The 26468-nt window shown below is 37.7% G+C and overlaps 1 protein-coding gene and 2 long non-coding RNA genes across 13 annotated transcripts in view; 2 read left to right on the top strand and 1 right to left on the bottom strand.

Annotated features, from left to right (window-relative positions):
• Positions 1–26468, bottom strand: part of LOC100643472 (protein cordon-bleu) — a 103311-nt gene that overhangs the window by 44661 nt on the left and 32182 nt on the right. The window contains exon 1 of one of the 7 annotated variants that reach the window (XM_020868118.2): positions 8334–8535. The exons of 5 other annotated variants lie outside the window; for them this stretch is intronic. Coding sequence is in view for 1 of the 2 variants with exons in the window: in XM_048413442.1 (XP_048269399.1) it covers positions 7466–7551 (86 nt within the window). In the remaining variant the exon portion in view is untranslated. Of the gene's footprint in view, positions 1–7465; positions 7567–8333; positions 8536–26468 lie in introns of those variants that run through there. One more of the 7 variants, XM_048413442.1, reaches the window with a different exon arrangement.
• LOC125386580 lies at positions 14651–19693 on the top strand. Of its 5 annotated transcripts, none has more exons than XR_007226877.1 (4): positions 14712–15231; positions 15297–15543; positions 15623–16261; positions 16354–19693. It is a non-coding gene; the product is annotated as an uncharacterized LOC125386580 (long non-coding RNA). The 5 variants fall into 5 exon arrangements; XR_007226878.1 differs by having other exon boundaries at positions 14719–15231; positions 15623–19136; positions 19210–19693; XR_007226875.1 differs by having other exon boundaries at positions 14720–15231; positions 15623–19048; positions 19210–19693.
• LOC125386581 lies at positions 21802–25491 on the top strand. Its single transcript, XR_007226879.1, has 3 exons — positions 21802–23874; positions 24099–24143; positions 24217–25491. It is a non-coding gene; the product is annotated as an uncharacterized LOC125386581 (long non-coding RNA).

The raw sequence follows: 26468 nt of genomic DNA, 5'->3' as shown, positions 1-26468 counted from the left end.
GGATCGAATCAGGACACCCAGTAGATCGATGCTGAACGAGTGCTCGACGTGTGGATAACCGGCCATATGTAAGCTCGAGATCGAGCTCAGGAGGGCAACGCCCCAAATGGCCTTGCTCGCGACCTCCTCGGAGAGAGCTTCTCCGGAGGCTGCTCTTCTACCTCACGCGCGCGCATTACACGCACACATGGTCGCAAGCTACATGCCTGTCTCACGCACTAGAAGAAGAGCAACGAGATCGTCATGGAATACAAGGACTACCGGCGAGGATCAGCCACAGGAAGAGCCAAGGTTTTAGGACTCGAGATTGAAACTGTAGAAAATTATTCAGAGAACGAAGAAGATGATACATCGGTGGTACATACCACGACAGAGAATCGTATAAGTGAAAATTGTATGAAAATTTGGAAAACAAGATTTCCAGGTTTTCTGACTTTTATAGTTCCGGATTTTCGAACTTTCATATGCCCAAGCTTTCAGACATGTGGACCATCAAATTTACGAGCTTTCAGACTTTCGAATCCTCGAGATTTCAGACTTTCAAACCCTCGACCTTTCAGACTTTCAAACCCTCAACCTTTCAGATTTTCAAACCCACGACCTTTCAGACTTTCAAATCTTCGAGATTTCAGATTTTCAGATCCTCGACCTTTCAGACTTTCAAATCTTCGAGATTTCAGACTTTCAAATCCTCGACCTTTCAGACTTTTAAATCTTCAAGATTTCAGACTTTCAAATCTTCGAGCTTTCAGACTTTCAAATCTTCGACCTTTCAGACTTTCAAATCTTCGACCTTTCAGACTTCTAAACCTTCGAACTTTCAGACTCTGAAGTATCCAAATCTCCAAATTTCCAGTACTTAACTTTTCTGTATTTTCAAGCTTCCCAACTTTTAAGTTTCCAAATGTTCAAACTTTCAGACCTTTAGACCATCGAATTGGCGAATTTTCAGACATTTAAATCTCTAAAATCCCTTTGAAGACATTGAAGTATACAAATTTCCAAACATTAAGTCTACAGTTTCCAAATTTCCAAACATCTGGACTTTCATATTTCCAAATTTTCAGCCTTTCAGACATTTATAAGATCTAAATCAATGATTCGTCAGATTTACGAACTTTCAAGTTTTTAAATCCGCAAATTCTCAGGCACTGAAGTACAAGTCAAATTTCTAGATTTTCAATCCTCAAAATTTCCAAATGTCCAAGCTTTGAACATTGAAAATTTCGCGCTTGCATATTTTCAGACTCCCGAATTACCAAATTTTCAGACTTCCAAACCCCTAAATTGCCCAATTTTCACACATTCGAATTTCCAATCTCCCACTCTGTTAAGTTTCAGAATCTCCCAGGCTATCAACCCTCCAAATGTTCAAACTCTCGAAACCACGATAGGTGCAAGCCGAAGGTATTACGAGTCAAGAATAGTATTATAGATTAATGTTCAGAAATACCAAAAGAAAAAAAGAAAACAAGGGGAGAGAAAATGGGATTGGAACAGAACCGAAAGACGATCCATCAGAACTGCAGTCAGTAAGTGGAAACGCGCAAAGGACAGCAAAGGACGAAACGAGATAAAAAGAGAAGCGAGACAAGGTAGGAGGAGATGCACTAATCACGGGAGCATCATAAATACGTCCAGATTCCATCTTTGCTCTCTTTTCAGTCCCGCCGTGTCTCGTCCCTACAGGCAGGTCCCTCGATAACTAACGACATGGAACTGGATGGGCAAGCTAACTAGAACAGCAAGATTTACTAGTCTGAACAAGAGGCGAATAACTTGGAATTTCAGAAGATTTTACCTGACTGTACCTGGACGCACGAGCAACAGGATGATTGTTAATCAAGTCAATCTCTGGTTCACCTTATTACGATCATTTTGCATGGGACGATCAAAGCTACCTAGCTATTCCACGGGATAATTCGCCAAAGTAAATGGCTTTTTTAAAGATAATAAAATTATCTACGCTGGCTGGACACTATTATTAAATAGAAAGTGGAACGACTGATATTGATCCAGAATTGTCAGACGTCTCTCAACTTCGTCACATCGGATTAGACGTATCAGCCATTGGATCTGGTGTGGCTTTCTCCTCAATCGGAAAAACCATCTTTCAATATCCGTCATTTAAAGAAAAAGCTTATCACACGTACGCCAAAGAATTGCGGGTCTACAACTTATTCAAACCTTCTTGTTGCAATTGCTGCGTTTATGAAGATTCTAGAAACAGCCGTTTTCTACCAACAGATCCATCCTTGTTTCTACAAGATTCTATCGAACGTAGGTTGGTATTGAAACATTCCACAATTTCACCCACGTAATTATTTGAAATCCTTCGGACCAACCAATCTCCATCGTTCCAAATAGCATTCCAAACGTTTTTTTCCAAGAGAATCGTGCTCTCTCTTATCCGTCTAAAGTATCTAAAGGAGGAACGATTACCACTACGTGGACCAAACGTGACAGCTTCCACGCAGACTTTATTACCTCAGTCCAGATAACAATCCATGCTGATTATCTTGCACACATAGAACGTTAACTGTACATGGAACCTATAGCAACAGCATTCTGATCAGAGATGCAGTTTCTCAGTCTGAAATGGTAAAAATGGTAAGCACCGATGTTCCTTCTATTGCATATGATTTTATTAATATTATTTTATGTGGACTAACGGTATTCTCCAATCTATCTGACACTATTTACAATTAAAACACAATGAAAGAATGACAGACATGGCTCTGACTGTAAATTGGTTCTGTAGAAAAGAAATATGACAGAATGTTGAAGACACAGATTCATTTAGATGGTATTTAGAAGAGCAACGTAATTTCTTTAAGAAGAAGCCACAATTGTCAATTTTTGATCAAAGTCTGAAGGAATTTAGTCCAGAAGAGAACCTTTATCATCAAGAAGCTTCAACTTATCGCACTTATATGGCATTCATCAAACTTAAGAAAACCAGGGGAATAGCAATAATAAATGTAACAAAGAAAGTAAGAGAAGATCGTATGAGCGAAAAATGAAGCAGCTCTAGCCATCCAAGGATGAACTAGAATTATTTTTCCAGAGATAGTCGAAATAAAAGTTTAATTGGCAGAGATAAAAACTATTCGATGCATTTCCTGATGCAATCTGTGCACACACGATTATGCAAGCTGGCTGTGCAACGATTCCTTTCCCCTTCTCGTAAATCTAACTCTTCCTGATTCTGTTATATGCCAGGAATTATGCAAACATTCCATTCGCAACACCGTGTCAAGCGAACGAATTTTTTCCCCCTTTCCTTTCTTTTTCCAATTTCAACGTTTGAATTTTAACTTTCCACACCAGCGAGGAATTTTCACTTTTGCTTTGTGAAATTAAAAAAGAAAGAAAAAAAGGAGAGGAAAAATGCAGTAGTTTCCTCGATTACTCTCCTTTTGCAACGTTCATTAGTAGCCCAAGTGAAGGTAGCGCGACCATTAGTGGCCCGACAAACTAGAAATCATCATTATCATAGTCATTACGATTTCATGGATTAGCCTGTTCGCCGGTAAACTGGTTACTTTGTAACGCGCGTTAAAGGTCGCTTAAAACGTCAATTGCTTCCAATCAGTTAATAACAGCAACTATTGAGTTAGCATAAATCTCTCTCATCCATTTTTCAGGGTCTATCATCGTCCAACAATTATCCTTCCCTGTCCTGGAGTAGTAATTAATCTTGCCAAGAGTACTTGATGATTCTAATCGTGATACTTCCTTCTTACAGGCTTCAATTATATCTAATCCAAATATAGATTAACTATTAGAACCAGTCAAGTTCAGTAATGCTCCTGACAGTCAAGCTTACCTTGAAAACTCATGTTGTATAATATCATATACAGCAATGTGCAAAGGTCCTTGGTCATCTATGGCAGTGATCATATAACGACTATTAGCTATACTAGCTATTTCAAATTGATCGGTATTTCTTTAGCAAACTGCCAATAACTCTCAACTTAGCTAACTTTAAACCTTTGTGTTCTCTTATAAAACCAACGTATTATCAGATTGTAGGAAACTTCAAACTTCTGCACTGAGAAGCTACTGCTACTCAAGACTTTCAGTAAGCTATGAGTCTCATGGTTGAAGACTGCTTGTGGAAAACACTGCAAGCACCAAGAAACGAGTTTCTCAGGGGGGAAAAGTCTTGTGCCTTAATGTAATCCAAATTCATGAAAGAGGGAAGTGTATCTGTAGAAAGATACCTGTGGCATCTTTAATTGTAGAGAAAACTGAATGTCTCATTCATTTAAATTCGTTTAGATTTAGATAGATGGCATAGACAAAAGCCAAAAATACAATTATCTAGTATCCATTGATACTTACATCTTTCTCCATTTGACATTGTGACACCATCTTCTAGCATTATCAATAACTATTTAGGAAGGGAAATTGCATTTAAATTCTACACTACGGTATTCTCATTGGTATGCAGTACATTTCCCAATAAAGGATCAACATTTTTCAATTTTCCCACTTACAGTGTTCTCTACAAGTCAAGCATCCAGGACAGAGACTATAGGCTCCACTGGACCAATAATTAATTTTGGCTCAATCAATGGGCTCCATAGGCCTCTTATCTATGCCGGTAGCTTTCTTCAGTGCGAGAAAGTGGACTCGACTGGCTCGCAAACTAATCTATATCGCACTTCTCCACTCCCACGACTTTCGTTCGTCGACTGAAAGATCGTTGCATAACGATAGCATGGCACGCAAAAAGTGCAGTAAAATCAGGAAATACCTCGAATCGCAAGTACAGTGAAATTTTCCATATCATGACTCGATAATACACAGACATACAGGTAGTTAGACTACAAACTGATCTTCATACGTCCACCTGATAGTTTCCTCTGTTTCATTATCGTTATATTAGATACTTATCATTATATCGTTATACCAGATACTGATCATTATAGTAGAAGCTTTACCGGTTCGGACAAGGTGTACTTTATACTTCAGGACTCGACTTACCTGCAACAGAGAAAAAAACAGAATGATAAGTTAGCAGTGGTCCGAAGGACGGGCAAAAATTGTTGTTAATAGTGGCAGTTTCGCAATACACTGACACAAATAATATTTCTAGTGCAAGGGGAATTTTTAAAACAGCCAAAATTGCTGACGCGAATAATACCTCTGAGGACCTAGGAAACTGGCAATCAAACACTGATCATTCAGACATCAAGCGTTCAGAATCGTAACATGCCAACCGCCTAATCATCTCACGTACACAGAGCTAGGGCTAATTTGTGGAACAAAACAGACCAAAGTTGGAACAGCCAGAGTTGATATATGAATCTACTGCACCACAGGTCTACATGTGTGACTAGAAAGATGGCCTTCTTAATCTGTTGTAATTTTTCCTTCTGTTGATCTAATACAATCAAATTCGTTATAATTAAACCAAATGATCTTGACAAAATCCTTGCTACTAGACTTCCTCAGCAGATGTGGCTGGCAAGATGATCTTCGTAATCTACTTCAGCCTATATCATTCTACGCAGATTCATCATAATTAGAGCAAACGATCTCTTCGCCAAATCCTTGCCATTAGATTTAATTAGATCAGCCTTCTTTTCCATGTCATAATCTACCTAAATTCATTATAATTAAACCAAATGATCTTGACAAAATCCTTGCTACTCGACTTGCTCAGCATATGTGACTAGGAAGATGATCTTGACAGAATCCTTACTATTAGACTTCCACGGCATATGTGGGTAGAAAGATGACCTTCTTAATGTACTATGTCCTGTATCATTCCACGCAGAGTCATCATAATTAGACCACATGATCTTGGCTAAGTCCTTACCATCAGATTCGATTAGATCGCCCTACTTTCCCCTGTGATAAGCTACCTAAATTCATTATAATTAGACCAAATGATCTTGACAAAATCCTTGCTACTCGACTTGATCAGCATATGTGACTAGGAAGATGATATTAACAGAATTCTTACTATTAGACTTCCTCGGCATATGTAGGTAGAAAGATGACCTTCTTAATGTATTATGTCCTGTATCATTCCACGCAGAGTCATCATAATTAGACCACATGATCTTGGCTAAGTCCTTAGCATCAGATTCGATTAGATCACCCTACTTTTCCCTGTGATAAGCTACCTAAATTCGTTACAATTAGACCAAATGATCTTGACGAGATCTGGCTGGTTAGACTATACCACAAGATCTAGCCTGGACCTTGATATAAACCTAGAATCTCCTTTCACGAAACCACGCCAACGAGCAAGTTTGCTCCAGGTTCATCAGGCAAGTTTCTTGTCCCAATGCCTAATGTCTTAAAGACAGGCAGTAAGAACTAGCCTGGCTAACGATAGCATGACTAAAAACAGGCTGATTTACGAGCACCGTGCGCCAGGTTGCATCGACAGGAACCGGCGAAGCCTTTCAACCGTGGAAGAAGAAGCGCAACGATGCATTCCTTGCACGCAGCCCTGCTTGATATTACGTAAAAACCGATTAGAATTCACGCGAGCTCAATGATACGGGTTGTGTTGGACGGTCGGTGGAAGAGGGGAAATAAGAAGGGGAATGGCTATAAACAACTTTCCTTGGTGGACCGGAGAGCTCGCTGAGACTCGCAGGGAAATTACGAATGCGGAAGTCCTCGTGGAATCTTTCGCTTGACGAAAGGGCAAGATTTTTATGCATTTGTGCGAAATTCGAATGTACAAGATAAAAAAAAGTATAAATATCCGATAAAAATAATATTTAGAAAATTAATACGTTGTTGAGGAAACTATAAAAAAATATAAAATATAGAGGTCTGTACGTAAACAATAATAATTAAAATTAATCCAAATCGATGACTAATCGAATTTTGTCATCGTACTAATCCGGCTAAGTTTGATCCACTCGAAGACACGTCGATGACTAATACACTTATCAAGTTAAAAATAACATTGTTTAAATGAGCCAGTCGGATTATCGACACCTGGAAAAATAAATAAACGCTTGGAATGGAGATATTTTTTGTCCGTAACGGACACCGCGCCTATCGCCAGATAAATCCAATATCGGCAACGAAACATGATACTGCAATTATCCGGTTCGGTTAACGCGTCCTCCATTTCTTGGTTTCGCCGTATACGAATGCCTAGTGAATTACTTTCTGGAGTTTCGTGTTTTGGAGAACATTACGATTATTTGTAAGATGATAACATTTTGGATGAACATTCTTTCAATATCATATCGCTGCAATATATGTACACTAATACTATGCTATAGTAGGTACTATACGCTATGTGCATGAGCATGTGGTCGATATCCGGCCGATTGTCATCACATGCAGAAGAGAAAGTTGCTAATACTATTGTTTCTCACAGCCTCGCCATGACGGTCCACGTTGAACAGTGCACAAAGCTCTCTCGTCGATTAAAATATAACAACACTTAATGATCATAACTGGTTAAACTGGTAGTACTTACTCAAGTACTGGTTCGCCAAAAATGGCCTCTCTATAGACTTGCAGAGTGGTGCTTAAAAATTGGAAAAATTCCACTATTTGTATCATAATTACCGGGTATACACGATAACTATGGAGAACACGACCAAAGTACAGTGTATGAACAATTTGTCCCAAGATTGGTCAAACAAACGCGAACTTCTATAGATTAGATAATCATGGTTTTAAACAACGTCGTAAATAGTTTTCTAATAACGAAAACCAACTCAATTCTCACACGTGCAGACATTCCACGTTTATGACCTTCTAAGCTATATTTATGAGTTACTATTCTATCAAACTAGGTCTAAGTGAATTTCATCACCATAAACTGATGATAAGTTCTTTTTTATCTGACTCTTTGCTTTTCACTAAAAATGCGTTTATTTGAATTCATCCGGGATCAAACGTTTCACGTAACAGAGATTCACTGGTTCCCTCCACTACCTATCATTTTTCATCCATAAAATGGGAATTAAACGTTCGCATAATTGGATTTAATTGCCAAGAATTCACTTAACCTGATTGTACGATGTTCTATCAATAAATACAGTTTTACTGTTGCACAAGTTATAATAAAATATACATACGACCAAGCCATTACCAGATATAGTTCTAATAATTACTATTTCTACACCAATTCACACGAGATTTAGGACGAACGAATTTCAACGTTTTCTTAAAGAACACTTTAGTCCAGCATGATCTATATTAGTTACACTATGTGCTCCTATGCGCTCCTATTTTCTCCTATAAGACACGTAAATGCACGTACACGAAAGCTTGCACACGTTATAACAGTCACGGTAAAAGGACTAAGAAACCGAACAAGAACAAAGAAACGCATGTACCGTGAATCCACAGGACGTTAAACCATTCCCCAGGCATCTATGTTTCGGTTGGTAGCGTAGATAAAGAAAACAAAAAAAAAGAACGAGGAGAAGAAGGTAACACGATCTCGTCACGAGGAAACAGCAATCTTCCCTATAACAATAATCGTTGAAGCACTGTTCGAAAAGACGAAATAAACCGGAGGCAAGGCTGTCTCTCACTGAACACGCAGGTGGATTCGTTTCAGTGTCGCGACGAGACTCCGGGGTCCGATTGCATCACAACGCGATTGCAAAACCCGGCCAGCAGCCTTGCAATGCCACCGCCTTCCTTTTTCCTTCCGTTCATTTTGTCCCCAGTTTGGGTCTCGTCAGAAGGTCGCCTATGGATGCCATTCAAATCGTTCGAGAGAAATATTTCTATCTAAATAGTGGCTGAGTGGTGTCTGATACTACTTAATAAATTATTCATATTTGATAATGATTTAAGTCTATAGCCAGTAATTTTTCAATTAAGCCAAAAAGAAGGATTAAAATTTATATCTTATGAAATTAATATTTCAACCTCTGTATTAACGTCTAAAGTGAATTATATTCCTCAGTGTCCTTTTTCTCTAATATTAATAAATTACTAACTTTGAGGATTCTAGCTGCTTTATGGCTGACAATGATTCAGCCACAAGTTCTGAATGATATAGTGGATATCATAGAATATTTCCAGGAGAATATGAAGAATGTATCACAGGAGCGAGTCTAGGAGAAGGTCGACCACGAATGTCATCACCTGTTCTGCGCATGTTGCATCCTTAAACGACGGTAATTGTCGTTCCAGTGACGTAAACTGATCTATAGTATTATTTGCGCACGATCAGGGTCGCGGAGAGGGATAATTTATTCAACCTGCCGACATACCATTTTGTAACTCGTGTTTACCTTAGCATACAAATAGACCTGGTTTCTAAACTCTATTTCAATTCTCCTATCATACATTTTCTACACTCGCGTAATTTTCCATGGCCAAAATGTCGAACGAAAATTGTCATCGTGCGCTGTGCACCTAAATTTGTTATACAAATAATGTCAGAGAAGGGAGAGATTCTATGGCCCAAAATAAGACGGAAATAAAGAATAAGAAATGTTACGTTTCGGACTACATTATCGACAAAATCGATTTCGAAAATTTGCTTTCTACGATTTATTTTTTCCAAAATGAAGGGACCCTAAATGAAAGATTGTTTTCTCTTCATTCTAAATTTTCGATTTACGTTGAGTAATACAATCGCCTTGACTTCCTTCTTTTACCATAAATTTGACCAAGTGTCGGGAATAGATTTAGTGACATTCTAGTAACTTTTCGATAATTACGAAACTAACGCGAAGAATGTAGGAATTTAGTAAAAGTAAGATGCAAGAGAGGTGAATGGTAGATGACACACAGCAATAAAAATTCTTATAGAATGTGTATCCTCGTAAATCCCAGAGGTTTATGATTCACGTTAGAAATCTTTTGATTTCGAAAGGGGGAAGAACATTCGATTCGACGAATGCTTGCGTAGATCGTTTCTTATAGGGGAAAACTATTTGAATTGGAAACTTTTTCCCGAGTTTTACATTCCATGAAGGACCTTCGTCGAAGATCGAACGTGAATCATGAATTTTTATGCATGAAGATGCAAAACGAAGGAAACGTTTGAAACAACAAGACAACATAACGACACAATAACGAGTTATTAATATGTAATTAATATCAGAAAAAACTAAGTGCATTACCTGTTTGCAAATAACTTGCAAACTACTATTCATTTATTACGTATTCCAGTTGCCACTACGCTATGATTTACAACCAATAATTTCATTCTGAGAAATAAAAGATGTAAGCAATGAAACAGCATAAACATTCCAGAGATAAAACTCAACACTTATCTTTGTAGACATTTTTACAGTAACTTTAAAACTAATTTAATTAAGATTCTTTAAATATACAAACTAAGGGAAGGCGTAAAAATACTTTCATGAACCATTATTTTAAAATTAAAACCGAAATATAATCTTAATTGAAGTAATTTAATTATATTAAATTTATTTTATATTTTATTTATATCAAATTTAAATTTGGAATAATCAAGTGATAAAAAAAAGTCCCTAGAATTTTTAAAAACAATTTGAAATATTTCAAGTATCACAGATGTATAAGAGATTAAAAAGTGAGAGCAAGCGCGAAGATGGTACAGAAAAACGCCAGGTCGTCTCATGAGAACGAGACCAAAGAGACCTTCAGGCGTGCCCCTTTCTTTCCTTTTCTCAGTTCCTTCCAGGGGAACATAACCTGCGAACGCCCTTGCCAGGAATGCAATCTCCGATCTCTCCAGGCTCGTTTCAATGTTTCGCTACGCTTGTATGCAGATACATGTGCGCACGCACACCGGTGTTACCAACAGTGGAACGTATCACGTAACAGTATCTAGCTGTCTCCCTTTCTTCGCACGCAAAAAATTGCCATTTCTTTTATCCTTGGAAATCACGTTGCAGCATTCTTCGTGTGATTAATATGCTTTTTTGGAAGCTTCTATGAATGCATGCTACATATAATAGTAAGCTATTGCCAACGAGGAAAAGTACATTGAACTATCAAATTCGTACAGAGCTAATGGTTCTAGATTTTATGTTAAAACAAAATGGAGGCTCAACAAAATTCTGTAGTTGAGTTCTATGAGTTGAATTCTATAAGCTAGATTTAAAAAATCCTTTAAGAGAGACTGAAGACACGGATGAATTCACTTTAGCGTAGACAATAATTCCTAGCAATCAAAAGAAGGATATTGACCCAAACTAGTTCAAACCTAAATACACTAATCCTTTAAAGGAATATTCCTATGTTCCAAACTAGGGCAATGTAGCAACCCTAACAAATTCAATAGTCCTAGACTTGAATTCTATAGTAATTCTTTAGTAAAGATGCACACCAAAGAAAGTACACTGTCCCAAACAAATTAGCTCAAAGCTAAATACATTGATTAAAAGGAATATTTCTACATTGCATATCAGAACAAAGAAGAAGCCCTAATAAATTCTGTATTTGAGGACAGATTGAAAAAATCCTTCAAAAGTGACTGGAGGCACGCATGAATTCACTTCACAGTAGGAAGTGATCTCATATCCATTCGTGTCACGCTCAGCGAGACCAAAGAGGATTACGCGAAGGAAGGAGAATGTCCCTCGTCACCCAATGAGCACGTGTGACTATTTTTTGCCACCTGGACATGCCAGATTTTCTTCGGAAGAAATAACGATGACGCTGACACGCGTGATCATTGTCAAGGTGTCTCGTCAGAATCACACCTATCCTCATTCTAATCCCTCAACCTACATTTTTCTACGTTTTCAACTTGAAAAAGAGAGAGCATTTACCATCTTACACAAACGAGAATTTAAATAAACATTTCTTTTTTTTAATAACATCCATTGACGGACAGGTACAGCGGACTTTGAACAGTGTCAGAGGAGAAAAAAAAGGAACTGTTCAAGACGTGATTGATCTTCCTGCTCGGTCTAGCATTCTCGGCCACGGTATAAGGAAAGACCAGTGTATCGATTCTTTCTTCTCTGGCGAGTTAATTGCGGCCTAGGCTCTGCTGAATCGAGCAGGAGCGGTCATTCATGCGATCGTTCGGCCGGAGAATTCAAGGAAGACTTTAACGATCCGCGGAACCACTCTGGTCAACGTAATTGACCGTCACAGCGACGTTGAACTCCCCTGAGGAGGATCACGATTCAACTGGGGCAATCGATACAGATCGAGCAATAATTACGTTAATCGTCAGCGATGACTTAGGAATTCAGTCAATTTTTAGAAATTCTCTGATGGACTCTAACTCTTACCAAAGGTGAATAACCTAATTTGGTAACTTTTTACTTCTATATATCATGTGGGATATGAGATATTGATGCCAGGTGGTGAATTTTATGCGTTGAAATGCAGAGGAAAATGTTCATTTTTCTTCAACTGACCTTGGAATTTGCTATTATTTGTGCTACCTTCTTCTGATAAATAAATTCATTTGTTTCTTTAGACGATTAGTTTTGGGGCCCTAGACTATTGCAATTTAGGGCTTCATGAGAAACTCGTACGGAGAATCTCAATAAGATGTGTTCATTGTTACCTAAGTACAGACTTAGGTATAGACCTGGTTCTAACAATAAGGATTAGGTAGGTCAGTGATTATAGAGGGAACCTGATGCCAACACTCATCATCGATATGCCCATCCTTGATATTAATTTCTTGATCTTTAGATCATCAACTTCTTATCCTAATTATAGCCATTCACTTACACGATATAGACACAAGCAAATTGTACATTCGTAAACGTAAATTCAGTAAAATTAAAATGAATAAATGAAGCTCTATTGTAGATGCCAGATTTATTTTTATTACATAAAACGATGGTATTGGTATTGGCAACTCGTAACTTGTAATTTGTAAAATTTCACTAATAACGTGACTTTGCCTGTGCAAGAGATTTGAGATGATTGAGGTGATCCGAACGATCGAAGACACCCGGTAGAGATGGCCACGTGTACGGGATCTCGGAGCTTTCTTCGCGGAAGAGAAGATCGCTCCGCGAAGTGTATAAGGTCACGCCAGGGAACGTGTACGGGGCACACTGCTCACCTGACAGGATCGTGTTTCATCCTGTGCGCAGTGTGTTACTGTACGAGCCTACGGACGATCGTTACGTCTTACATTATTCTACGCGCGACGTGTTACGTGTCCGCGGAGCGTTAGCTACGAGCTGAACGCGTCACGGAACGACCTTACGATTCAATTTCTCTTCTCAGCTCCGTGGAACGGGACCGGGCTTCTTTATGTAACCAATTGCTCCCACTGGACCGCTAGCTTCACTCCCTAACATCTTCGCCTTTTCTACGATTCTCTTCGGTTCGTACAACTACTACTTGCAGTCATTGATTTATAAATAATTATTCACAGGAATTTTATAGACTCTGAGATCTTTCAATTTTCACAATTCCCTGTTTGACTGTTTCGTGTTGCTTTTATCCTGAAAAGTAACTATTATACTTTCTAAAATTCCCTAGATAGCGGGAGAGAATTCACTAGATGGATAAAAGTTTATTCCTATTCTAAATTACCTATTATTTTCATATGTCTTTCATTTTAATCACTTTAATGTTATTTCGATCTTTTGCCACAATAAAAAATTGACGAAATGAAAAAGTGAAATTCCGACTTTTCTACTTTTCACCATTCACTCAAATCCAAAATTATCTTTCAAAACCAAAGAACATGCCAAAAAACTCTACAGAGAGTAGATTTAGATTAATTAAATTTCTCTTGAGGGAATTCTCATATTAGGAAACGATTATAGTACCATTAACACTAGCGAGGATCGTATAAAACTTACGTGTTATCTCCAACACCATAATAATTACATGTTCAACGATTACTCATCGCTGGAAGCACTAAAAAGTACAGCATTCCACGCAGAAATCATTTTTCTTTTTCAACACAGCAAATAGAGCACCGAATGTTTTCCACTAGACTAGTAAATCTATAGTGGAGCAAGGAGTGGGGATGGGTGAGAAGAGGAGAGGGGGAAGCGCGCGGGACGCGCTTGCGTGCAACAAGCGGAACGAACTCGACACGCGTGCATTAATAATCCCCGTGGAACGAGCAAGAGAAAAAGAGAAGTCGATTTACCGTCAGGTGAACCGGGATGTAAACAGGATGCCGCGGCGAGAGAGGATAACGCGAGGACACGTCGCGGACTGGCAAGGTCGTTGCCATCGGAGATTCCAGGCTACTCACCTGCGACTCTACATGGCTATTACTTAGCCTCGCAAGCGCTCTGTAGCCTTGAATCGTCCCTATGCTAATAAACTTAAGCTTTCTTCCAAGAAAATTGCAAAACTTAGCCCTTAAACCTCAGATTTTATTTCGAATTTACGATCATCCCGAAATACACGGAATCTCTCCTTTCGCGTATTCGCGTACGTTTTGGAATTTTGTCCAAAGGAACCATAAGACCTTCCTGTATCAATTTTTTGCACCTATGTTTATTATTGTCTAGAGAATATCCACAATTTTTGCAAGCGAAGTGCCAGCCTATAGGACACATTTTTTTTAAAGGGGCTCCGCACAATGACATATAACTCGAGTAATTTTAATCGTTGTCGTTTGAAAAAAAATCGTGAATATTTTGTAAACATTAATAAACACGTATGTAGGAAAGCAATAAAATAGTTGTATGATTATCTTAGAAAAGAATACCAAAGTATGGCTTTCCAAATCACAGCATCTCCTCAAGGGGTTAAATCTAGACCTAACCTAATGTCTAAAATTGTTCTAACGAAACTAAGCACTCTCAAATATGGATTCGCCTTAAGCCAACTCTCGAGATAACCATCTACCATTTTCTAAACCATGTATTATGCAGAGGCAGTCGTGCAATTAGAAATCGCTTAGCCAGCATCTATCCAGCGTCTCAGGGTTGCCACTTACGATTGACAAAGAGATAAGTACGTGAGAACCAGTGGCCATATTTGAAAACGGGGCTTAATATGTCGAACAGGGTCACCCGTGACGCGTGGTGAAACGTTTTTGACTGTATTTAGATCGTCCATCCTGGAATGTCGATATCTCCAACATAAGAAAAAAAAAGTCTCGAAACGCACACAGACTAGCTTAATTAAAGCCGTGTTTCCATATAACGCGTGTTTTAAGGTCAGATCGAAACTGGCGGCGGGAAAACGAGCACCGCGAAAAGGATGTCACGAGGATATGTCAGAGTAGCAAGGTCGTTGTCATCCGACATCCCAGGTTGTTCACATTCAAGGACCTTTCCACCAGCGTTTCATCGCGCTTATAGGACGATGGTATCGATTCTAGCACGGGGAGCAAAGGTAAGTAAGCCGAGAAGGCCGTGGATCTCTTAGAACCGGGTCAAACTAATCGGATGTTTCCTTAGAACATGTGAAACGTGACTACGTTGCGTGAGATACTGCGATACTCACTAGATCCTAGTTACTTTCTCCCTACGCTAGTTACTTTTCATCGAACACTAAACGGAACTTCTAACATCTACATAATATACACTCAGTGTAAGAAGTACTCGTACAGCAGCTAAATTTAACAACCTAAGGATAACTTTCGAAAAGAAAAAGAATGCGACGAAACGTCGCTTAACTGTACAAATAGAAAAATAGAGAAACGCTGTAAGATTAAGAAATTCGTTTACTTTATAGTTGTACAGGATTTCCAATCTTCTATGTGTATTTTAAACGTTCATTTCAGAATGTTATCAATGTCGTTTGCTTAAAAGTAAACTTATGACATTAAATCAGCTGTTCCTTTAAAAAGTTGAACGTTTATCGTGTATCCAGATAATAAAGTTACGAAATTTATACGAAAAGTGGAATTTCGATCAGTTTGGCAATCTGATATGTGTAATAACCAGCCTTGAGATCATCGAGGACAGGATTTCTGAAGCACGCAAAATCGCGTGAGCAAAGAGGCTCCTCCTCGGTGCTCGTTGAAGAGTAACAACCAACCGGCTGGGATATTCAACAAAGTGGTTTCGATGGACGTTTTGTGTCTCGCGCGTGGTATCGCATGCGCGCGCATCTTCGCCCCATCCTTTTGAACAACTCTCGTTGAATTATCGATCGACGTTAAAAACAACGCTGCAACAGAGAGGAGCCGTGTAGAATTTTCGCGTATGCATCCGTCATCCTTTGTCGTTCGATTAATCAAAATTTTCGTTGGTTAGCCAGGACTCATTAACGGGCGACGTTGCTCACCCATTAAGATCAGCCTGGATACAAATCGATCTGTCGAGGGATAACAACGTACACGTGATTTAATCGTAGCTGTTTATCTCCAACAGCCGGTTACTACACAGTGTAGGTTAGGTTACCACGCTCTTGAGTTTAGGTATTTTTTATAGAAATCCTCGTATTTTCTTGGCTATTGGTTCTTTGGCCTCGCTTGTACAATTTAATTAATATTATTACTTTTGTTGCTAGAAATTTGAAATAAATTTGACAGCGATAGATTTCATGGAATGCGTATAGTAATCGAAATCTTCGTTTTCGAATAACTGTTGGTCCTCTGGACCATCTTACACAATTGCAACGTCATTAGTGACTATGTTGTATAATATACTTAAAACTAGAATTACAAGTCTTTGAAGAAGAAGAAAAAGAAGAAGAAGAACAAGTCTTGATACATACACATAAGCTCGTCCCTAATCGAGGCCAGTGATCGACCCATTTCACAATGTAATTCAGTTTCTAAGGGAATTAAAAGCCAGGAAGCACATGTATTACAATATGAACTGACACTTTAACTTACTACTACCAATGTAACAGTGACACGGTGTAGCAGTCACTGAACTATTACTAGTTTTCTAGACCTTAATAACCAATAACGCTACCTAATTAGCTAATCAGTAAATTGATTGAAATGGTAAAGCTGTAGCAATATGTAGCTTTATCCTAACAAAGGCGTGAAATTATGCGATAATATATCTTATGGGAGTAGAAATCGATTGGAGAGAAGACAGGTGAAGGATGGACCAATTATTCATGACGGATGTTGTCATTAAAAAAAATGGCTCGCAAGAAAACCGGGTACCTTACTCCTGCTGGCCATATCGGGAACTTCAGACTCACTCGGCGACGATCATTGAATCCTGAGCAGCGGCACGGCTCATAAAAATGCATCGGATCTCCTCGAGAAAGTTTCACGAAAGTCAGCGTGGAAAAAGAGCGAGATTTCAGGATGATCGGCTGGCAAAAGTGTGTCACCAGTCGTCGAACGAAAATAATTGCCTTATCAGAGGCCGTGAAGGCGTACGTAGCCTCATCCACACTTGACAATTCGCCTTGATACCAGTGTTCACCTTGATCCACTGCTCCCTATATATACATTATCTTGTCGAGACAAACAACACCTAAGATTTCTCATGATCATGATAAAATCAGTTGAATATTAACACCTCATGTAAAACCTTAATGTTTGTGCATAAAATGGTATAACGTTATGCTCCCTCTTATGCAGCAATTCATAAGCAACAGTATTTATTTATAGCAACAGCGTTCCAAATAATTAGCATGTCAGATGCAGATCATATACTTTTTTGCACGAACAGTTTTCTCAACATGTTGCAATAGTTTGTGATCGATGCAAGACCTATTGGGGACATTTAGTGTCCACATGTTCCACCGTGTCTATCGCTTGTGGCTTATACAGAGGTAATGTTGGGATGTACATCAGCACGTAAGACATTATACAATGAAAAAGCAACATTTCTTAATTTTTCCACCTACGGACTTGCCTATGAAAAATCTGTAATTCTTTCAGTATCTGCGTCAAGCTGTGATGACAAAATGACCAGTTCATAATCTTCCCTACATAGAGAAATTTTATTAGGACATTTAAATAGTGTTTGGTAAAATACAGGAGCGTTAAGCTTCGTCTCATCTAACTATAACTGGTATAACTGGACGTGTCTCTGTCTGGTTTGCAGCTGGTGAAAATTGAAGATAAGTCGAGTCTCGTTAGAGCTTACAGCTTCTACCTACCTCGCAGACAGAGGCTAACTTTCTTTCAACTTTTTTCACCCTACGATTCACCTAACCCAAACAGCTTTTCTTCTGGCCGAAGAGAAGTTTCTCCTCGACTGAATATGGCGATCAAACAGTTTCTTTTTCCCCGCTTTCCCCTTGTACGATAAACGTGACCCTGACCTCGACACACCAGTCTATACCGGCAAGCCAGCGATTAGTCTGGACATAAATTAATGCTGCACAACCTACCAGAAATTGTCCGCAAGCGTGACAACCACACTTTTGCTTCCATCGTGCTTTCCAATCATAAAAATATGATCGTTGACGCTGGTAGCTAAAGCAATTCTATTATTACTCGCACTTTTTATTACGCTGTTTGTTCCTTAGACTCTGCAGTTAATCGTAGAATAGATTTATAGATCTGTTACTCTTGCTTTCGTGACTTTTATTAGCTTTGTTGAGATTAGTTACTGAAATCGTTTTAGGGTTAGTCGAGAGTTGTAAATTTATTGAGCTCGGAGGGTACAACTATAGATTTATAGGTTCTCATCTGATAAAACTTCCTCCTGTGTTTCTTCTCAATGTTTTAACGATATCCCAACGATTCTCCATGATTTAATCGCTCTTTCAAATTTCCAATTAGAGCCAGCATGAAACTCGTCAAGTCCATACGTTAGATTGCCTATTTATACATTAAATCATTATCAGATAGTTTGTGCCGAAGCGCTTGAAAAATTCCTCTCAAGATTCCAGATCTTTCCAAAGTTATTTCGAATACTCTAACCTTTAAAAATCCTTTAGCCTATTCTCAATAACACGGTTTACGAACCAGTACTACCAACATTCTCTGGAACACTTCCAAGATGTGAAAAGCAATCTGTTTCAAGTCCACGTTAAGGCCTATTTTCAACAGATCGATATAATAAGATAAAGAAAGCTTTCGAGGAATTTTTATACAACAAAATTTTCTCATTTGTGCTTATAGAAACTACGAACAATATTTAAAACGTGAAAAATTGAAGCAGTCTGCATATCTCGACAGAAATTAGAAGAATTATATTAGAAGAAACTCTAACCTAACCTTAAGAGTTTTCAAACCTAACCTTAAGAAGTTTCTAACCTAACCATAAGACAATTCTCGGTAACACAGGTTAGGAACCAATGCCAGCAAACTTTTCTATAGCATTTTCAATTGTGATAAGATTTGAAAAGTAATCTAATTAGGTTGTCCGAAAAGTGTAATTTAAATAACCAATACACATAGACAAAAACTAAAAAATACTACATATTAGAAGAAATTTCTAATTTCAGAAAGTGTTGTATATTGGAAAGGCGAGTCAGAAGTTCAAGGAGGGATATACTTTGGAATACCAACAGACAGTTGGCCATAATGACCGCGAGAAGGATTGATTCGGCGGCTGACGCGATGAAAAATGTTGGAAAGCGATGCAACAATGTTTCTTTGGACCGAAGACGAAGTGGTGTGTTGGATGGTAGATGGCTGAACATAATTTTTGACCGTCTGCTGCCCGGTTTAAGAAAGTCATGCCTATTAGCCGCCATTAAGGCCACCCTGCGGAAAGTCGGTTCCCCGAGGGAAGGAAAGGCGACGTCGCTCTCCATTTTTACTTTCCTGCGCGAGCTGGAGGGAGAAAGTAACGTGAAACTGACGAATGACGCTTGGTTTCCCAGAACTTACTTCTCCATAAATACGTACTTGAAAAAAGCCAATTAACGATTGCATTCGTACGTTGTAGAACATTTTTATCTCAACATGTTGCACAGTTCTATCAAATCCATTAAAAAAGTTTTCATTTTTTTCCCTAAAATTTCAATTTCAAATTATAAACTATAATGTTTAAATAATGATATAAAACTCTGGAATTAATAAACTTGATAATAATACAAATTTTATTTCTACGAACGGTGATTATGTTCCAAAGATCTTTGAAGTCTCGTTAGCGAAATTTTTAATTACAATATTAATTTTACAAATTACAATTACAATTACAAATTTAATTACAATTGGCATGTTGGGAGTGGAATTTTGTATCGCACTGTCGCGTTGAAAGCTTCCAGAACGAAGCTCGGTCTTCGTCCTGAAATTCATCAAACGATACCAAAATTTATTACATTTTTTTTTTTTTTTTGGCCGATTGAAATAACAGTCCGAACAACACGATTAAAGAATTTGTCTCACGCGAGTCGATGTAAACGCGGCATAATATTTTGCAAAGACTCTACCGCGACTGCCAGCACGAAATACATAGAAATTCGCGTGGCAGCGAACGTACTAACAAATTAGCCAGCCATTTTACGAGTATTCGCTCATAAAACGTAAAAAGTCGTTCGCCAGAGCCACACTCAACATTCCGACGGGAGGCTAAATTTCAAGTCGACCCAGCAACAACGAAAGTATGACCGCTGCACGAGAAGAAACGACGTGTCCACCGAGGGGACCAGTTTTTCCACGGCGAGAACCGATCCACGCGTGATCTCGCCGGACCGCTTCTTGCGGATCGGCCCTCAGTCGGCGATCATCCGAAAGTCCCCGCCGGGGAACGTTGATCGCCGCTCTCGACGTGGTTACTTTCGATAAACGTGAGCGGCCGCGTCCCCTCGCGCCACCAATACTACGCTACCGGTCGAAAATTTCGGAGAAAACCATAATTGTTGGCCAGGTGGGTCGAACAGGGGACAGCGAGGCCTAAAAAGTAATCTGGATGCAAATGGAAACGGGGAACCAGAGGTTTTGTATCGACGATGGTAGCGAGAAGACGTTTGAGAATGTTTGGTCTTCGTGGAAACGAGACTTTACCATAGATTCATTAGATACAGCAGCTATATCCATCGTTCGAATACTTGAAAATTCTACGCTCATTGTTATTTCTTTTGTTTACCTAACCTTATGTAAATTCTTATATTTAAAGGGAATTGAAAAATTCAGAAATTGATTAATTGAATAATGTAAGAATTTTCATGAAATTAGTTTTATCAATTAATTTATTTAAAGTTAAACGAAGTTCAAGTTAAAAGAAATAACGATAAATGTAGAATTCCAGATGAAATTTTGAAAGCGGTCATTTGACCGGCTCTGGTAAGGTTAGTGCTGACATTCGAGCGCTTTGTTATTCGAACATAATATCTTCCAGTAACGAACGACTCTTTCCGCTTCGAAAACGTAGATAAATATTGTATCAGTGTTCGTGCACCGTGTTTTCTTTCCTTTATTCGGCTGAGTGAATTCCTATTAGGAGCATCTAGTACGAAACTCAAAACAAAATAAAAAAGTGAAACTTAATCTCCAAAGTAATAACAGTACATATCTACGTGTATCTCAATGTTTTGATATTTTTATAGCTAAATGCATATGTATATGTATATGACAGAACTAATGTTCTAACTATGAAAACAAAATATGATTAAAAAACGTGCAAGATGTTGTTTGTAAGTGCAATGGAATTAGGAAGAATACACGATGTGGGAGAAGCTACACTCAGAGACATGAAAAAATAAAAGGACGATATTGAAAATTATCGGAACCGCGTAGATTCCTCGTATATCGACGACGGTAGAAGAACCTCAAATATACCGATGTAACGAGATAGTTCCATTGCGATAATGACGATTTTATACAAGTGGAAAGAGCAAACGAAAGTGGTAATGGCGAGGTGCCTTGTCGTGCCGAAGCATTCGTGGCATTCGAGAAACGGTTTCCATGGTTCGAGGTACAAAAAGAAAGGTAGAAAAAGAAGGTTACTTTGTGCAGTTACTTGCGTTGAAAAAGTTACGCGACTTGCCAGCCAAAAAGGTACGCGGCCCATAAATATTTAAAGAATCTGTCGATTAATTTTAACCTGTATTTAAATAAATGAAATTTCATGTGAGAGATATTGTGATTATTCTATCATTCGACGATTCCATTATACATTATATATTAATTTTATCTGACTGTTAATTCTGATAAGGGAAACTCTACTGTATATTACTATGATAATAAAACCAAAAATTTAGGGCTCTTCGTTTGGAAATTACGCGATGGATAATTAAGCCATTCAGAAGCCACATTGATCGGCTGCATAGATGGAACAGCGGAGAAATATACCTAATAATATTGCAGATACTATTTTTGAAGTTTACCTTGCAGTTTCCTACCATTTACGTTATCTTCTTGCAATAACTGTAACGCTAAATTTATATTAACAAGTAACGCGATCTTCTTCTTCGTAAATTAGTACTAGTAAAACATCCTAATCGAAAAATAATATTAAAGATCCAACAAACATCTACCCACACGTTATACAACTAGTATTTCCTTTTGTACGCAATATCAGTATTTCATGGTTGGCACAAGAAACTTGTACAAAACGTCTCTCAATTTCGCCTGGTTTCTATGAAACGATACCAAGTTTCAGCTCGATTGAACAAGCTAAAAGCTGCTCTTAACAAGACCAACCAAAGTCACAGAGGCCATCTCTGTTGTGTTTATACGCAGCCGTGCAGCTTCTCTTTTTTCTTTTTTCGCCTGTTTTTTCTCGAGAAAGCGATAACACGAAAGCTAGTGTATAGGGTTGCTCGGGATAAACCAGCTTTTGCCGCTTTTTCCCTAACCATGCGCAGCGTCGCTATACTATTAAGGATCGATTAGCTGAATGAGACAGGCTGTAGAAGCGATGCAAATTGGCGCAACGAAAGCTGTTTCAGACGAGATTTTCTTTCTCTGATTGCGAATTAATTTTATTGCGTATCATTCGCCGGATGAATAAAATTCAGTATACCGTTTCACAGATAAGCATGTAATTAAGCTTTTTTGTGTGAAGATTTTTAATCGCTACCGTATCTTAGTAATTTGTTTCACGGCGTTGAAAAATATCAGACTTTGTTCTTTTTAATCCTATGCCCAACTCGACATTCTGTATTTCTTTCAACAATTTTTTATTTTCATTTTCTAGAGGCAACATTTTTTGCTCTTCTAGTGACGATATTCTTTGATTTTTTAGCGACAGTATCATAAAACTGTATTTCCATTTCGCCGTGTTTCTAGGTCGAAATCTAAGCAAAAGTTTGAAATATTAGAAATCTTCGACCAATTTACACACTTCAATAACTTCGGCGCTATGGCGACTAACAATAAGGTTAGACATACAAAGATTGGCGGGAAATTTAAATGTATCACGCGTTTTTCCATCTATAATCCAACTTTTATATCTTTTACTTTAAAGAAAAAAGTTCTTACCTAATCTTTATAAGATTAATAAAACTATACTTCTCATTGTCACTATAATTTTGAAGAATTTCGTTGAATTTCTACAATTATGATACTTGTGAAAATTCATATTTTTCTCAACACACCTTAACCTAAATGGAGATTAGAATGAGAATTTTAAGGTTATGTTCGCCTCTGCGTACGTTACAATATTCGCACTACGTAAAAGAAAATGATCGTTGAAGAAAGAGATCGTTCGTATAGGTTAAGTCGAACAGAACATCTGAATCCAATGACGCAGCAACTTCCGGTTCGCCCGGGGAGAAACTCGTCCCAATTACAAAGCTGCAGGATTCACATTCGATTTCCCTACACCCGATGAATCGAGAAAATATGCAACGAGAATTTAAGGTCACTGCAGGGGAGCAGAAAAGAATATTATTCATGATCCAGAAAAAAAAAGAAAAAAGAAAAGAAAAGGAAAGAAAAGAAAGAAAGATGGAGGAGAGAAACGAGTTAACGAGACGGCCATCCGGCCTGATCTCCTCTGAATTTTAATGAACGCCTCTCTGATTTAAATTCGGACACTTCTTTTTCAGCGGAACTGACGATGGACCCTGGGTCCAAAGCGTGGAAGAGAAATTCTGCCCAGGAGATAAAACCACACTCATATCACTCAAAAATTGTTCTCAAATTGGTCGTAATGATCTTTTTTATGATTTCATACCACTGAACTTCTCCGATTACAGGAAAATATTGCAATTACAAAAGTAAATATCTTTTATTATACTTCGATTCATAAATCTCTCATTGTAACTGAACATTTTCATAGGATAAGAATTACGATGAAATAATTTATTTTCCAAGATTCTAGAATTGATTTGCAAGCAATTTCATCTTCAAATAAATTTACTTGCTATTTCATCTGGAATAACTATTTGATATTGTTATTCATTTGAAACGAAAAGTAACGAACTCTGTTTCATGTTTCTAGGAGTAATCCATGTGATGAAAATTTTCAAGAATTTCTTAATTAATCGTAAGTATGATTGTCGAAAGTATATTGGAGAAAAGTAAGCTTAAATTCTTAATGAATACTTAATTCTTTGTAGGAGACGTTTCTCAGGGATACTCTTTCCCACAGTTTCCAGAGCAAGAAGAAGCCTCCACAGGAAGCGATATGACCTCAGGCTAGAGGATTATGATCTCTAATCAGTAATTTCCCAAGTATTTAAATTTCTCCAAACATTACTGCAGAAGACAATTAAATTTGATGAAGCAATATTAGAATTCATAAGAGTTCATATCTCAGAATCATCATGTATCTATGATCTCATGCATTCAGGCTTGGAATATCACTGCTAACTTCAAAAGAAATCACTATGCGTGTAATGTACCAAGCTTTTTAATACCTTTTAACCCTCTATAATCAAAATCCTGGTTGCTTGTCAAAGAATGGTCTATAGCTGGTTACGTTCTTACATTTTGACTTAAAAATTGTGCAACAATTATTTTCTAATGAGCCGTTTACGTATAAGACATATTTCTATAAATAATTGATCTCATGATAAACTACTTTCTTAGCCGCCAAGTGACATAAAAGTCAGGAAGTCAAGAAAAATAAACTTACTATAGCTTTCTAGCATGATCTTTGTGTAAACCTTACCACGAGAAAATTTAGCCAGCCTGTAAGCCTTTAAATCTTATTTTAAATAATTGTATATCTTCTTTTTAAGACACTGTTGCATAATGCGACTTTTACAAAACGTTTCTATATTAATACACCATATTAATGGCAACATGCTAGTGGATTGCAAAAGTTGAGAAGACAAAGCACTATAATTTCTTCTATCTAACATTCTTATCAATCATTTTCGCTAGTGACGACCTTAAAAAACCGCTTAATTACTGTTCAAACGTCGCACAGGCAGATGCAATCTCGAGCAATAAATCTACTCGCGGCTGGTAATAGTTTCATCTTTATTGTATTTGCTCGTTTCACCGAATGAGAAGGGGCAACTCGGAGAAAAAATGTATGATAACCGACGTCGTGAATAGTAATCAGAGATACATTGTAATCCTCGCTGTGAGAATTTCAATGCGGCTGCAGCAACTCGTACAATTGAAATAAATTGAAGACAAACACTGTAGTGTTATGCATATACATATATATTAATTATATACATTATCAGTTATACAGCAGTTATATTTACTAATTATCAGGGTGCGACCGAAAAACACGATCCCTTATCAACAAAATAAAAACAAAATATGGAATAAAGTTTGCTCGTTTCAGTCTTAGTTTAAGAGAAAATCGAGTTTGAAAATTGATGAAAAAAGCGCCACAAATCGTCCACCTGGTATATACGTAACAACGTTGTACAACTATAAAAGTACACGGTATGTAAATTCTCAGACTAGTCTCTCGTTTTATTCTTCAGTGAAGGAAATTACACTTGTCGAGAGTTCCGTTTTAAGAATAGTCCATACTCACTTGATGCTTATCCGAACAATTACAAATTTGTAAAATAAAACGCTACCTAGTATGTAATTATAGACGATTAGAGAAGAGGCTTGACACAACACTGTCAAAACAATAGGGGACACAAGTGCATATAACGTGTAACGTTATCGTTTATCTCGAGACGTTCGACGTGAAATGAATAGCGGTGTGCTTTTTATTTCACAAAGATAACGACGATATGATATTGGACAATAGAGGAGCTCAACGTTGTTACAAACTTTCCATTCAGTGATAAACTATCGCTGGTTTTAATTGAAGGGGCCTTTAGATGGGCATGCATTTAAATGCCTTTAATGGGCATGTGAGAAAATGAGATTAAAGCCTCTTTAATTCGATATCGATAATTTATCTTCGAGAGGAACTCACAGATACACAAATGAGAAAGTATATAGAATATTTGAAGCAAAATACTTGTAATATTTATAGAATTTAGTTGGGCTAGGTTATGTTCAGAAACATGCGCAGTGTAGTAAAATACTGTCTAGTAAAATATTTACAAAATTGTATTTGGGCTAGGTTATGTTTACGAAATAGGTTATATTCATAAAGATTCATAATCTCGACATAGTTGTATAAATAGAATTCAAGACAAAAAAAAAAAACATTGGCAAGGTTATAAATATTCCGAACATTATCTCATATGTGTCTTATATAACAAATACATACTTATTCCAGATAGGAAATCAGTATAACAGAAGAAAAGAGATTAAGTGGTCGAAGGATCGAAGGATAGTCTTTTTGTGAGGTTATGTAGAAGGATAGGAAAGAAGAGGACTGTTCAAACGAACTTTGGTATGCCTATAGCTAAGAAATGTAATCCTAACGTGGAAAGTATTGAAC

This window comes from Bombus terrestris, chromosome 16 (assembly GCF_910591885.1).
Source record: "Bombus terrestris chromosome 16, iyBomTerr1.2, whole genome shotgun sequence".
Lineage (NCBI taxonomy): Eukaryota > Metazoa > Arthropoda > Insecta > Hymenoptera > Apidae > Bombus > Bombus terrestris.
This window is presented reverse-complemented; position numbering and strand designations above follow the sequence as displayed.